The following is a 15,667-nucleotide window of genomic DNA, read 5'->3' as shown; positions in this document are numbered from 1 at the left end:
AGATTATTCTATGACCCTGTGTGGCTTTTCCTGTAAAAGTCAGAGCACATATTTAGTAATGCAACTCTTGTTTCGCTTTTTTGGTAGATGTGCCAAGTAGCTGCTGGTGTGAAGATATTGCGCATATTCTTACAAACAGTCATTTCCTATACAGCTTAAAAGGAAATTGCTTGTTTCAGGAAACGGACAGAGTGAGCTGTCTTTTGCAATTGAAATCGAGCCATCATGTCAGAGGATCAAAACAGAATAACAAGCATGGAGGTGGACACTGCGTTTGTCAAATCCAAGAGGGGGATCCTGAAAGTAGCAGAGATGGTGAGACAATTTGCACATCAACAAAAGTTTGAACATTTTTCAGATTGCAACAGAAAAGAGATAAGATGTGTCCTTTACAGTACTGGGGGAACAGATAGGCAATAACAGAGTAGTGTCACATATTTGCTTTATAGTTAACAATGTTATTAGAGCTAGTTTGTTCATAGCAGTGACCCACATGAGCATGCCAAGACTTTTTAGAGGCTGAAACAGCAACTGGACCAGTTTATAAATGTGATGTGAAAACATTAGAAGAGACTCAGTTCCTCTTCTTCTAAACTGGGATGTGCAACATGTCGTCTGAAGGAAGGCCATGAGTGAATCAGAAGAACAGACGTTTAAGGCTTTAGACTTTAAATGTTCTATTATTGCAGCAGGCTAACCATTTCTAATTCTGTTTCTCTTTTTCTGCTTTAGGCAACTCTGCTTGTGGCGTTTGTGTGTTTCGCTGTAGCATCCAGACCAAAATACATCACAGCCACAGCGTTGGAGTTTCTGATCACTTCACTTCTGTTGTTGCTGTACATGTTCAAACTCAACAAGAGGCTGACGTTCTTCTTCTGGCCTCTCGTTGTGGGTGATGTTTTACAACACGTACAAGTTTCAGTTTCCTTCTGTACATGTTGCATTTTTTTAAAGTTTGTGTTCTTTTCTTCTCCTCAGGATGTTTTTAATTCAGTGTTTGCAGCAGTCTACTTTGTTGTCTTGAGCATCCTGGCGTTGACTACATACACTGTCACAGGCACACTGGTTGGAGGGGTGAGATATATTCTTTATTTAATTGCAATCTCAGTTGCATGGCCCAATTTTGATATGTGGATTTTATTTATCCTCTATACTCTGTCAATAAAATAAATATCAAAACATTGCTTTTATCTACGTACATGTGCTGTAGCCCAACAATATCTCAATTCAATTCAAAAGGGCTTTATTGGCACGGGAATCATACGTTTACATTGCCAATGCGAGTGTGGAATAAAAACAAAAATGTACGTACAATAAGGAAAGATCTACTAGAATAAAGAAATGTGTATACAGAGCTGTGTAACGTTGCAGCATTGTAATCAAATATATAAATAAAAATAAGTAAAGTTTAACTTAAAAATTCTAACAGAAAAGTTGTGACATATATATATATGTATATATATATACATATATATATACATATATATATATACAGCTGTCAAAGTTAAAGTTAACACAAAAAAACTGTCATGGCCATTTTCAAAGGGGTCTCTTGACCTCTGACCTCCAGATATGTGAATGAAAATGGGTTCTATGGGTACCCACGAGTCTCCCCTTTACAGACATGCTCACTTTATGATAATCACATGCAGTTTGGGGCAAGTCATAGTCAAGTCAACACACTGATACACTGACAGCTGTTGTTGCCTGTTGGGCTTGAGTTTGCCATGTTAGGATTTGAGCATATTTTTTATGCTAAATGCAGTACCTGCGAGGGTTTTTGGACAATATATGTCATTGTTTTGTGTTGAGAATTGATTTCCAATAATAAATATATACATACATTTGCATAAAGCAGCATATTTGCCCACTCCCATGTTGACAAGAGTATTAGGTACTTGACAAATCTCCCTTTTCATTTTGAACAGATAAAAAAACGTGTGATTAATCGTGATTTAATATTTTAATCGATTTACAGCTTTAATATATGCATTAATTTTTTAAACCTTCTCTTTATTTGCAGATATTTGGTTTGATGTTAGCTGGGCTGATGTGTGCGGACAGCTACGTGCTTTTCAAGGACATCACATTAAACAGGCCAAGAAGTGAAACCCAGAATCAAGACAACCAATGAACACATTAATTACAGTCAATTAAATCTGTACTATGTGAGCATTAACAAGTTCAAACCTCTACCACTGATGAGCTTATAATGCAAGGCTGTTTTGTACATTATGATTCAAAGTTTCTACCACTTTTCAACATATTGAAGAGATTCCAGCAGTAGTAAATTAGCCTAAATATGTTTTTCGATATTTTTTAATTGACACAAATCTAATGGAAATATCAATAAAGATTGTTCTTTGCCTCGTGACATCATGAGTGGGATATTTCCACTGAGTGGCTGCAGGATTATGTTGCATGCTGCAGCTGGAGGGGGGGCATCACATTTCACATCTGGAGAAAGCAGATGTTGCACTTTTTTGCTGCGTTTCCGCGCTGTCATTGTTTCCGTTTCCACCTCCGAGAAGCCTCACGCCTCCACACACACAGACTATCTTTTTTGTTTTGTTTGAGTTTGGTAGTTTGCTGATTTCTTTTTTGTTACAACCATGGGAGACATCGAGGCTCCCAGCCCGAACCGGCCGCGCCAGAACGTCCTTCTCTCGGTTCTCCCGAGCAAAGAGTTCGCCTCCTCCAGGAAAGGAATGCTGCTCATTGCTGAAGTGGTAAGAAATGACCAGTACAGAGGAGATCACTGAACGTCTTCTGAAACAAATGAAAGCTGTGCCATTGTTCCGCCAAATGCGCGCAGAAGTCAAATCGCGCTGCGTTTTTTGGATACTTTTGGATAGTTTTCTAAGAGTTTATGGAAAGCTCTATAGTGATGTGTTGCTTTAATGCACGCTTGGAAATAACTTTAACAGACTGTTTTTAACTGTCATTTTTGAATATGGGTCAGTCTGTTTCCGTCACAAGGTTTCCATTAGTAAAGGGAGGAGCAGTGAGTGTTCATAGCAGCTATGAGGGAAACTAGGAATAAACATTTCTACTGGATTATGGGCACACTGCATGGAAGACCACTCTCTAACCATCGTGTTCATTGTAAAAAGAGCCAACTGTGCTGTCAGTGATCAGGCTAAAATAACGGTCTATGAGCTTGTTTCATTGTTGTGCCAATGTGTGCCAATAATCCATTTTAATAAGCTATTATTATAAAGTGCATATATAGAGGAGTAGTTCCTTTTTTACTTACTGTTCAAGTGGATTTCAACAAAGCAGGAACTGGCTGTGTGTGTATGTGTGTGATGGTGTTAGTAGTGGTGGTGAGGGTTGGGGGTTAGCAGCAGCATGCATTTCTTACTTCTTGCAGTAACTGTAGTGTGAACCTCTTCACAATTGTGTCATGTGAGAGAGCAGTCATCTTCCTCACAGTCACATCCTTCACTCTGTTGCCAAAACATGTAGCCTGGTGCACAGTCCTTGCTGTGTGTGAATGCAGAGCTCAGCAATCCCCCCCATACACACACACACACACACACACACACACACACACACACAATACAGTCTCTTTACTGCTACTCAACAATGTGACTGCATCGTCACCCCTAGGCTACAATGTTTCTGCATAACTAAACTAAAAAAGCCCACTGGCCTCTGCTGACAGTAGAAAGCAGTGTGTGCTGCTATGTGCATGTAGGTGAGAGTGCACACCTGGTTTAAACTCACATAGAGTGGTATACTATAAGACTCGTTTAGGATGTTGTGGTATACTGTGCAGGATGTCAGATCAAACCTCTGCTAAAATAATGCATACACTTTTAGCTCCAAAGAAAAGAAACAAGATGGTATTTCACACGGCAAATGATATATAGTATTTGAAAAGAATGTGGTAGTTATTTAGGTCATGATCTAATATTTAAATTGATCACTAGATGAACCGTGTCAGTACATGCAGGATTTACCACTTGTTCTGCACCTACCCATATGCCACCTACTGTGTTCCCTCTGTCAATGATGATTGTGCAGTATGAATGTGTGTATATGTTTCGGTGGACTGCAGAAACTGAATTGCCCTTCGGGGATAAATAAAGCTCTCTGTATCTGTATCTGTATCTGTACCACGTCTGCTAATCTTATTTCTGGGGTAAACCCTGCTGTGTGTTTGTGGTGAGTGTGTGGGATGGCACAAGATTGAATGTTTGTTTGGTTGAACTTTCATCTTTGAGGGTCAGTTTAAATACAAAGTTATGAAAAACATATTTTCTCATATTGTAGTATCTAGCCATGCACATTTTGGTTTTATTATGCATGTTTTGAGATATCTGTTGAGATACCTCCACCTTAATATAATGGAGGTGAATAGAGTGTCATTTGAGAAATTTCATTTTAAAATTTCAACAGCAGTGTTTATTCACTTTTTTTTTTACATGTATTTGTCACTGTTACTCTGGAAGATATACAGAATTGATTAATTTATGTGATATACATCTTCTGGAAAAATCTATTTACAAACTTATAACCAGAACAGCTTGACATGTTGGCTAATCCAGCAAATTAAATACCTGACAATTAAAGTGTGACTTCATCACATTGATGCAAAAGTAAGATTAAAACCCGACATTGGCATAGAACAGTGTTGGTCCTAGATTTGCAACTTTGTCCACAATGATGTAATATAACGAGGGATGCACCGATCCAATTTTTTCAGTCCTGATACCGATATCGATACCTGGGCTACGGGTAGCGGCCAATACCGAGTACCGATCCGATACCATTGTCTAATTAATAAGCTGTATGTCTCATTGTGTGGAAGTGACTGGGATCATTCTTTTATGTGTAAAGCAACATCAGGCTTGACTAAAATATTGCTTTTCCTAAATAAATACATTGATATACATTTACTGAATTGATATTTATTATTAAAATAATAAATCGTGCACCAGCAACTAGAAAAAATCTTCAAAATTAACAGGAATTACAATTCAGGAGTAAACCTTTTTTTAATGCAGCAGCAATTTGGTCAAAAAATCCTCAGGAATTAAAATTCCAGTATATAATGTATGTACACATAGAATTGAATTGAATAGATCGGCTCTATTGTTACCAACACCTGATCCAGCTATTTGAGTCAATATCGACCGACCAATATCTGATCTGATATCGGTATTGGTGCATCCCTAATTAAAATCATAGATGTTAAGAGGATAGTTGCCACAGTAAAGCACATTATAAGTAAAATCTCTGACGGTTGACAAATCTATTTTGTCTCATAGTATGTTATCATATCACTCAAACCTAACTGGAACTACTTTTTACAGAGGAAATAGTTCCTTTGAAAACTGTTGACAGTGAAGTCTGTAGATTATCCAAAGTGCATTAAATGTTGTGACCACCACTATTTCGGCTTAGATACCACTAGATGTAATAAATAATTAATTAATTTGGTTTTAGTTTTGAGTACCATCAGTTTAATTGCTATTCATATAATTATATTCCTGATATTTACTGTATTGTGCACTGTGTGAGTGCAGTGCAACCTCCTTGCTGTACTGCTATTCTTCTTGGACTATAGTATCACAGTTGTATTGTCTTCTTGACACAGTTTAAAGCTTGCAGGCAGTGTTATATGAGCCCGCAGTCACTGAGCCCAACTGTTAGATGTGTGTAAAGTGAATGCAGCCCGTCGCTTTTCCATTCTTGGGAGTATTAGTCAGACACAGATCCTGCTGAGCATGCATTATTATACACAGTGTGTCAGAGCATTGTGAATTTCTCATTAGGATTCTCAGTCTCAGCCAGCAACAGGCCCAATAAGGAATGTGAAATCACAGGGTGTAAACTTAATGTGCTGAAAAAAAAGCAGACTTTTGTAGCGTTGGAAATATTTTCAAAATGCAAACAAGCTGTTAAGAAAGGGTGCATGGTGTGGTAAATGTGTGCAAAGTGTGCCTCCTCCCTAGGTGGTATAAACTGAGTGGACTGTCAGAATTCTTAGCTCAGTATGTAGCTTAATGTGTTTGTGGCCTCAGGATTTATTATGTTTTTGTAAGTTTAAAGCCCACATATGCACTCAGCAAGTTTCACTACCTCCAATACCTGACTCATTGCATACCTTTTAAGGGCAATGCTTTGAAAACATGCTCTCTCCCATCTGATCCCACTTCATAATACAGTTCATCTTTACAGAGTTTGCAAAACAAATTATTAGGCGATTAAACGATTAGTCATTCGACAGAAAATGAATCACCAACAATTTTGACTAGGGCTGTCAACGTTAACGCTTTAATGCAAATTAGTTTTAACGCCACTAATTTCTTTAACGCGTTAACGCAATTGATCTTCCGGAGGTTGTAGCGTGCTCAGTTTTAAAGCTAGAGAGAAGCTGGCATCATATGAAACTAGAAAATCTAAAAAATCCATTGGTACCAACCATGTCATGTCGGGAAGGAGGTCAAATAATGCTACAAATTTACCCTAAATTTTGGCGAGGAAACACAGTCATGGCCATTTTCAAAGGGGTCCCTTGACCTCTGACCTCAAGATATGTGAATGAAAATGGGTTCTATGTGTACCCACGAGTCTCCCCTTTACAGACATGCCCACTTTATGATAATCACATACAGTTTGGGGCAAGTCATAGTCAAGTCAGCACACTGACACACTGACAGCTGTTGTTGCCTGTTGTTGCTTGAGTTTGCCATGTTATGATTTGAGCATATATTTTATGCTAAATGCAGTACCTGTGAGGGTTTCTGGACAATATCTGTCATTGTTTTGTGTTGTTAATTGATTTCCAATAACATATATATATACATACATACATTTGCATAAAGCAGCATATTTGCCCACTCTCATGTTGATAAGGGAAATAAATACTTGACAAATTTGCCATTAAGGTACATTTTGAACAGATAAAAAAATGTGCGGTTCATTTGCAATTAATCATGGACAATCATGCGATTAATCATAATTAAATATTTAGATTGACAGCCCTAATTTTGACACCTAAGCATTTCATTATTGTCAATTATCAATTATGATTTGCTGCTTTTCTCTGTTTTATTTTATTATAAATAGAATATCTTTGGTTTTTTGACAAAACAAGAGATTGGTGATTGGTGATTGGTACTAAAAAATGACTGTTGCAGCCCTAGAGCAGTCTCATTCTCCAGATATGAAACAACACGAGAAATAATTTTGCCAAATTATGTACAGTACAAGAAAATCTAGAGACTATGCCAGCTCATCCTGTGCTGTTGTTCAGTGCAACATTGTCATCCAACATCCCAGACTTTATTTTCCATAAGCAAACATGCCTGAGGATCTACTGAGGAACTCTGAGAAAAGCTTCTATAGTTAACCTGTAGCTGTTATATGTCTTATTTCTGAGAAGTCTTATAGATCAGTGACAGGATGCTGCTCAGTAGAAGCATTTTTCAGTAAAGGCAGCTGCAGCAGCTTGGGTTCAGTCAGGGGGAGTTCCTAACCTCAGGCCAGTGTAGGATGACTGACTGAGACAAAGACAAGATGGCCGGGCCTGTCTGAGATTACAGTGTCTGGACTTGTTTTCATTTGCACTGATATGATCTGTCCAGCTCTTCTAATGGCGAGCATCAAACACAGGGCAGGCTCATTTACTTGTATTTTAACGACTTGTTGCAAACACAGAGCACATTTTACCGTCCTCTTTCATTCTAACAACTTTGTGTTTGTGGGTGCCTGCACAAGCGTGTTTGTGTGTGACAGAGAAGGAGAGGGATTCAGTGTAACAGTGTACAAGACTGTGAATAAACATTGTCTTTCAACAGCTGTATCTCCTTACAGGAAGTGGGCCTGAAGCTGTAATTCACACAGACATACTGTACAGCTTTAAAAAAGTCATAGTATAATATATAGAACAATTTCATGGAAAAAAGTCAAAGTAAAGTTTGCTGAAAAATTTCATTAAAAAAAGTCATAGTATAGAATGAAATTCCTGAAAAAAACAATAACAGTATAGTATGTTGAAAGATTTCTTAAAAAATGTCATAGTATAGTATGTCGAAAAATTTCATGAAAAAAGTGATAACAAATATTGTGAAAAAAATTCATTGAAAAAAGTCAAAGTATAGTATGTCGAAAAATTTCACTAAAAAAAGTCATAGTATCGTGTGTCAAGAATTTCATGAAAAAATGTCATAGTATAGTATGTCGAAAAATTGTATGGAAAAAAGTCAAACCATAGTTTGTCGAAATATTTAATTAAAAAAAAGTCGTAGTATAGTATATCGAAAAATTTCACCAAAAACAGTCATAGTATAATATGTCAAAAAATTTGATGAAAAAAAGTCAAAGTATTGTTTGTCGAAAAATTTCTTTGAAAAAAGTCATAGTATAGTATGTCGAAAAATTTCAAAACAAATGTCATGGTATAGTATGTCGAAAAATTTCACAAAAAATTTCATAGTATATATGTCGCAAAATTTCATGGAAAAAAAGTGATAGCAAGTATGTAAAAAAAATTCATTAAAAAAGTCAAATTATAGTATTTTGAAAAATGTCATGAAAAAAGTCATAATATAGTATGTCGAAAAATTTCATGAAAAAATGTCATAAAAAAATCATAGAATTGTGTGTCGAAAAATGTCACAAAAAATTCATAGTGTAGTATGTAAAAAAAATTCATGGAAAAAAGTCATAATATAGTATGTCGAAAATTTTCACAACAAAAAAATCATAGTATAGTATGGCAAAAAAGTCATAATAGTAAAATGTATCAAAAAATGTCATGAAATAAATTTCATGAAAAAAGTCATAGTATAGTATGTCTTAAAAATGTCATGAAAAAGAAAATCCTATTATAAATTTGGAAAAATTTGATGATCATGGTATCATTTGTCAAAAACATTCCTGAAAAACAGTCACAGTATAGTATGTCAAAAAATTTCATGGAAAAATGTCATAGTATAGTTTGTTGAAAAATTTCATGAAAAAAAGTGATGGCAAAGCATGTAAAAGAAATTCATTAAAAAAAGTCAAAGTTAGTATGTCGAAAAATTTTAATGAAATAAATTTCATGAAAAAAGCCATAGTATAGTATGTAGAAAAATTTCATGAAAAAAGTCATAATATAGTATGTCCATAAATTTCATGATAAAAATTAATATTATAGTATGTCGAAAAATTCAGTGAAAAAGTCACAGTATTGTTTGTTGAAAAATTTCATGTAAAAAAGTGATAGTCAAGCATGTAAAACAATTGAGTAAAAAAAATGAAAGTATAGTATGTCGAAAAAGTTCATGAAAGAAATACATACTATGTTAAGATTTTTTATGATTTTTTTTCGGACATACTAATCTATGACTTTTTGACATGCTATGATTTTTTTCCACATTCCACATACATTTTTGACAAAGTATACCGTGACTTTTTTATGACTATTTTGGACATACTATACTAAGACTTCTTATGACTTTTTTCGACATACTATACTATGAATTTTTACGAATTTTTTCAAACTACTATACTTTTTCAACATAATACACTAAGACTTTTTTTCACTTTTTCTCGAAGTACTATACCATGACATTTTATTTTTATTTATTTTTTACTTTTTTGACATTCTGACTATTTTAATGGCTTTTTATGACATATTATAGGGCTACTGTACATGTTCCGCTAATTTCTCCTTCTCTATTTTTATTTGTCTCCGTAGGCACTGTCCTTTGTGTCGTTTGTGTGTTTCGCGGCATCCACAGCAGCGGCCTTCGTGACAGTTCCCCTGCTGGAGTTCCTGGCTGCTCTCTTCTTGTTGTTTGCTTACTCCACCAAATTCAATGAGAGGTTTAAAGGCTTCCTCTGGCCTCTTATGGTAAGAGCCATTTTCACATACAATTGAACACTTTGAATACGCATGCTGTTTTACATGGGAAAATTGTCTTCCATTGCTAAAGAAGAAAATAGTACATTAATATAAAGTTCTATTTTTCCTCTGAATCATGGTGTTTCTTTCCTTTCTCTCAAAGGATTTCATGAGATGTGTGACTGCCTCCATTATCTTCTTCATCATCTCCATAATTGCAGTATCCAAATATTCGGACGGTGCCTCTAAGGCTGCTGGGGTAAAGTGGACTTTGTCATTATAGCCTACATCACCATTATTTATGTATTAAGCACACGCAACACATCTTTGTCCAATAATCTCAGTTCTTATTTCACCTGTAGTTTTCCTTGTATTTACATCAAATGTCTTTCTTTTCACAGATATTTGGGTTCATTGCCACCATCGTTTTTGCTTTAGATTTTTACTTCATTTTCAATGAGCTAGCCACTTTCCTAAAGCAAGGAGGAGGGGAGTCCAATGAGGAGCCATCAAGACAGCAAGGTAATACTCCAAATGAAAGTCTTACATATGGTCATATGAGAACACGTTTTTATACGAGACTAGGCTATATATGTTTTTACATAATGGACTTTATTTATAAAAAAAAAATATGGCTATACATTATTTAATATAGGCATGTACAATATTAATTACAACTACATGGCCCAGTTTGTTTTGCAAAATATTTTTAAATTAAATGTATTACATGCAAATACAAGAACATTACATATTTGGGGAAATTTGTCTACTATAACTACATGTTGGTGCAGTGGTTAGCACTGTCCACTGCACAGCTGGATGGATGGATATCTTATTCATTTAAGGACCAATATATCAAAACTTCATATATCAGCATTTATGTTATCTAAAAATACTTTAGTCCACCATGCCCTACTGTTTCAAAAAAAAAATTAAAATGTCTTCAAGTGCACCATAATATTTAATGACTTGGTGTTATTTTTTGTTTTCTAGATGAGTTTTCAGACTCTGATTCAGACTGAGGCCACAGATCACCACCACCATGCTGATATGTTTGATCATACGAAATAAACCTCTACAGGAGAGATTTCCACTGCTGAACTATCATCTGCAAAGATCTGCAAGTGTTTCAGTATGTCACGAGGTTATATTAATACTGTGTACAGTAGAAATCACATCAAGGCCTCATTGATTGTTGGTTAATTATAATAATTATGTGAATTTTTTAGTAATTGGGGACTTTCCTTATAGTCTCCTAGCCAAACATGTATGAAGAGGGGGAACCAGACCCTCTTCACTAAACCGATGTGGTAAATATGTTGGTATTTTTTAATTTACCAATTTACTGGTTGTTACAAGTAGTTTATAAAACCTTGTAAAAAAAATAAATACTCTGTTCTTTTTTTATGCCCAAACCCATATCCAGTGTCTTAGATGATTTGGGGTAAATATAAATGCCAACATCACACTTAAATGATCATGAAGCTGTGAAATAGTTTGGTCTCTGAGTTCTTACAAACTGTACGATCTGCATGTGTTAGCATGTGCCTCAAACCTGAAATAACGACTTATATTGACTTTTGGGCATGTAACCCTATTTACAGACATATTAAACTACAACACTAAATTAATGTCCTTAGTGAACAAATGTTTAGGTGTGCTAATAATGGAGTATGTAAGTCGGGCATCATCATCATTTATAAATTCATAGTATTACTCTAAAGAAAAATACATGTACAGTATATCGAAGAAGGGATTGGTTGCAGGTTGGCTGGTTACAACCTCTGTCCAATTGTTTAAACTCTACAAGAATGTATTTTTTTTATAATTTGAGGATAATGTTTCCTTTATCTTCCTTTAAATTCGACTTTTGGGTCCACAGAGTTCCTGTGGCGTGCTGTACTGCATGACAACCTTTTCTGTGTCCTGACATCGTTTACATGTCCTAAAACTTTTATGTTTGAGAGTTCAATTAACCAAAGTTTGAGAAACTCTCTACTCTTATGTTTCAGTTTGTCTGCTGTACGCGCTTCTTACAACCTTTGTGTGTGTGAATAACAAAGCATCGAAGCCACTTAATGCATTATTATTTTTTGTTAAATGCTAGATATCCTATATGTGAATCTTTTTTTGTATTGAAAAGCATATTTGCTTATTTTGGTTGTGAATTCACTTTTTTTTTTTTGCTTGTATGTTTGATTCTTCAGTTCTTCCACTGCCACTACTACTGAAGAATTAGGCGCACTAGAACGCCACAGTGACTGATAATGTATTATACACTGCACGCTGTACATTGAAAATGGATGAATCAGTGGCCTCTAACTTCCATGTGGTATTTTAACTGTTGAGAGCAATTGGAGTTAGTTAAGAAAATACTTCCAAAGTTGCAATTACATCCAATAATTATTCACTGTTTGCCTTTTATGGGAGAGTTATGACAGTTTGTTACTTCTGTGGCTTCATTCATATTGTGGTTGTGTTTGAATAGTGTCCAGGCAGAAATATGCAAAAGTTGTTATTAATAAATTGAGACTAAAATTCAGATCTATGCCAGCTGAGAGCTACGTGAGCACACACCTGCAGTGAGAACAGCACCGGCAGCTTGTGATGTTGTATATATCCGCTGTCCTGTGAAAACCATGTGTCTCTAAAACATTAACTTTTCTCAAGCTGAGAAAAACAGCTATGTAATCTTTGTGATACGTTTCAAATGATCCAATGGGGTTTTTACGCTTTTTTTATCCTAAGAATCCACAAATCAACAAATCTGAAGATGTGTGGTTTTCAATGGACAGCAACAATACTCAACCATACCCCTTTGACGTGCATATAGAATTTCAACATGCATGATCTTGTGAACACAGCACCATTTTATAAATGAAGCCACTTGCTGAACTATTGTTGGTGAAATATAAACTTTGTTTTTCACTGTTTTGCACTTTTGTGCAAAAAGTGTTTGAATAAAAAAAGTGAGCTTTTCAATAATGTCCAAATTACTTTATTTAAATCGTCACTATAAACTGATGTGAAGCCTTTTGTAAATGTTTTTGAATACAAAAATACAGCTAAGTACGGCACCATGCTGTACAAGACAGACGTTGTTGTTATCAAAGCACACGGAAGTAAACGGAAACAGAAGAGCATCTCATCTCTAATTTCATCCAAACGGTCAGACTGATCATGTTCACTGTTCAAGCACGATCTGGAAACTAGTGGAAAGCAATTCTTCTCTTCCCTATAAATAGAAATAGTTTATAACATATTGTAGCATTGTATATAGAGCACTGCAGCTTGATCATTTTTGACAGATATGATTTTAAATTTATATGATCAAATAGCATAATGCAGTTGCATGATTGTGTTGAATATTTGAATGACTATTTTTACATCACTCCGAAACAAATCCATCAATGTAAGAGAAAGACAGAATAACAAATATGATTGTCTATTCATAAAAGTACTTCGGTCACCAAACCAGGAGAAATAGCAGTTGTACATAATATAAGTTACTAAAAACATGAGAAAAGCCTGATCAATCAAGCAAAGTGTGTAATGTGGAAACTTCTGAGGCTGTTTAAGAAGCCATACAGTATTTATTTTTCATTTTAACCCACAGTCAAACATATTTCTGGTCCTTCTCTTATACACACACTGCTGTAGTTATCTGGCTGTACTTTAACAGTCCTCTGTAGTCAAAAGGAATACAATTTAGATGACGACCAGGAGATGGAGCAATAGAGTCGATTTAGACCCTGAACAAACTCACCTAAGCCGACATAGAGGTCTCAAACAACAAAGAAAACACACATGTGTAACTGTTGTGTAAATTCAATGCATTAGAGCACTGCAAGACACCAAAAATTAAGTTGACATTTCTTCCTTCATATTTAAAAAGCAAATACGGTGTGATTTTTGGAGGATTGAGCCTCCTGTCTGTCAAGTAGACTGGCCCAACACAAACACATTTTGCGCTCTATATGTATGAGCTTTATACTGTAACAGCTGCAATGTGGAATGATAGAGATTTCATAATACATGAAGTGTGATAATATACTGTAAATACATATGCAGACATTTTAATTAAATCAAACACAGAGTGAAAGCTGTGACAATAATGCTAAAAGTCTTGTATTTCCATCCCGCCATCTCCACCTTCACTTGATTCTTCCTTTTTAAATAAATTTTCACTTAACTCAAAGTATCAGTTAATTTCCATACTCCATGATAGTCCTATCATGTCTAATAATAAGGAAGGCTTTGGGAAATACAGCGTTCAGTTCGAGGCACCCTGTGATTTAATTTCAAATGTTTTTTAAAGATTCAAAGATGGAAGGAGTGTCAATACCTGAGAAACAGTCTGTAGGCTAAGGGCGTAAATCTTGACCAGGTCACCTACTGATTTCAAAATAAATCTTTTGGATTATGTGCAAAAAGTAACAAGATACCAATAACCTTATCATCGTCGGATACAACCTACTCCTGCTCACAGTGTTGACCTAACAAAGGCCTTGAAATTAAAATTTTAGGAATGCTAGTGTGAACATTTTTGGGATAGCTTGCACACAACCTGGGATAAAAAATGTTTTATTTTGGTCTCATAATTGAGTCAAACCTACTGAAATGTTGAACTTTTGCTGTTCTGCCCGTCTTTATTGTAGTTAAGCATGACCCTGTTACTGTATAACTGCTGGCAGGACAGATTAATAGTGGCTAAAGGTCACATGTGAAAGGCATTTGTAAAGTTAGTCAAGACGAAGGAGAAACAAACACGTCAGCATGTGTAATCTTTAGATTAAAATATCTAATGTCAGCCTTGCTCACAGGTAGAAACCAAAGGCTGATGTCAGTATCTAAGAAAGAACGGTAAAGTCATGGTGCTTCTGTTGTGCTGCAGGTTACTTTTTGTTGCTGGTCCAGTGGTTTCCTGGATCCAAGGTCACATTTATTACCACAGACTTCACAGACAGCGGCGTGAAATAAGCAAACTGTACAAAAGCTGACCTTCTTCAACTCGACCTCATTCACAGTGAAACAGCAAAACTTTCTAAAAAGTCAACACCTATGCCAGAGCAGGAGTTAGTGCACAGTTGGAGTGAAGTCAGTCTTTATTTTTTGGGCTCTTTGTGGGACTCATCCTTCATACTGACTTGAAAAGATACGTAGATGAAAAGTTTTGCAGAGAATACCTTCAATTCTGACTGGAGCTCTTCACTTTACAGTCTTCATGTGTCACTGAAGCCAGGATGCCGGTTAAACAAAGTCACAGAGCTCATCAGTGGCTATGAAAAAGATGTATTCAGTGGCTGGTGGTTGTGATGAGAAGTCAAAAGCATGTGGTGAACTTGAGATGGCCCTTCCACCCAAGACTGAATGAAACACTGTTCTGAGGGCAGAGTCCATCTCAGTCAGCTGCCGGTAGTGTGGCTTTCCTTTAGTCTGTCTGATTGTCTGCCAGCACTCATGCAAGCTCAGGTCTTGCCTCCATTTCTCCACGAGATGCCGTGCGTGCTCGAGTGTATTCGCTGTTCTGAGCCGGTCCTTGACACCCAAGGCGCCACCTCCGTACTGCCAGGAAGGTGTTTATTCCATACACACCTGTCACCAGGAAGCCAAAAATCTGTATAAAAGGAGGAACGGGAAGTTGAAGAACAATATCTGAATTTGAATGGGAACCAAAGGACTAAACGTTTGCATGACCACACAGGTCCTGAAATGTGTCCTTGTTAATGCGTCAATGCAAACTTGAAATGAAAATCTGTACAGACTAATAATATTCGTGCATTCATGCGTTCAGGTTTATTTTGGCAGCTTTCTGCTCACTAA

The 15,667-nt window shown here is 36.0% G+C and overlaps 3 protein-coding genes across 3 annotated transcripts in view; 2 read left to right on the top strand and 1 right to left on the bottom strand.

Moving 5' to 3' along the window:
* Positions 1-159: 159 nt before the first annotated feature.
* Positions 160-2,374, top strand: cklf (chemokine like factor). Its single transcript, XM_074615844.1, has 4 exons — positions 160-315; positions 733-888; positions 979-1,074; positions 2,024-2,374. The coding sequence occupies exons 1-4, from the start codon at positions 226-228 to the stop codon at positions 2,132-2,134; spliced, it is 453 nt and encodes a 150-aa protein (XP_074471945.1). The 5' UTR covers positions 160-225; the 3' UTR covers positions 2,135-2,374.
* A 151-nt stretch (positions 2,375-2,525) lies between these two features.
* Positions 2,526-12,829, top strand: LOC141756241 (CKLF-like MARVEL transmembrane domain-containing protein 3). Its single transcript, XM_074615831.1, has 5 exons — positions 2,526-2,729; positions 9,698-9,853; positions 10,008-10,103; positions 10,246-10,366; positions 10,838-12,829. Exons 1-5 carry the CDS (start codon positions 2,613-2,615, stop codon positions 10,864-10,866), a joined length of 519 nt encoding a protein of 172 aa, XP_074471932.1. The 5' UTR covers positions 2,526-2,612; the 3' UTR covers positions 10,867-12,829.
* The window catches only part of cmtm4 (CKLF-like MARVEL transmembrane domain containing 4), a 21,553-nt gene continuing 18,714 nt past the window's right edge, over positions 12,829-15,667 (bottom strand). The window contains exon 4 of the mRNA XM_074615793.1: positions 12,829-15,461. Within this exon, the coding sequence (XP_074471894.1) occupies positions 15,303-15,461 (159 nt within the window). The 3' untranslated portion in view covers positions 12,829-15,302. The remainder of the gene's footprint in view (positions 15,462-15,667) is intronic.

Source organism: Sebastes fasciatus, chromosome 2, assembly GCF_043250625.1.
Source record: "Sebastes fasciatus isolate fSebFas1 chromosome 2, fSebFas1.pri, whole genome shotgun sequence".
NCBI classification, from domain to species: domain Eukaryota; kingdom Metazoa; phylum Chordata; class Actinopteri; order Perciformes; family Sebastidae; genus Sebastes; species Sebastes fasciatus.
Note: the sequence above shows the minus strand (reverse complement) of the source record. Positions and strands in the feature narration are given on the sequence as shown.

Coding starts and splice junctions, on each gene's coding strand:
- cklf (XM_074615844.1), top strand. CDS start 226: ATGTCAGAGGATCAAAACAGAATAACAAGCATGGAGGTGGACACTGCG. Junction 889..978: donor TCTTCTTCTGGCCTCTCGTT/GTGGGTGATGTT, acceptor TCTTCTCCTCAG/GATGTTTTTAATTCAGTGTT. Junction 1,075..2,023: donor CAGGCACACTGGTTGGAGGG/GTGAGATATATT, acceptor CTTTATTTGCAG/ATATTTGGTTTGATGTTAGC.
- LOC141756241 (XM_074615831.1), top strand. CDS start 2,613: ATGGGAGACATCGAGGCTCCCAGCCCGAACCGGCCGCGCCAGAACGTC. Junction 10,104..10,245: donor GTGCCTCTAAGGCTGCTGGG/GTAAAGTGGACT, acceptor TTCTTTTCACAG/ATATTTGGGTTCATTGCCAC. Junction 10,367..10,837: donor GGAGCCATCAAGACAGCAAG/GTAATACTCCAA, acceptor TTTGTTTTCTAG/ATGAGTTTTCAGACTCTGAT.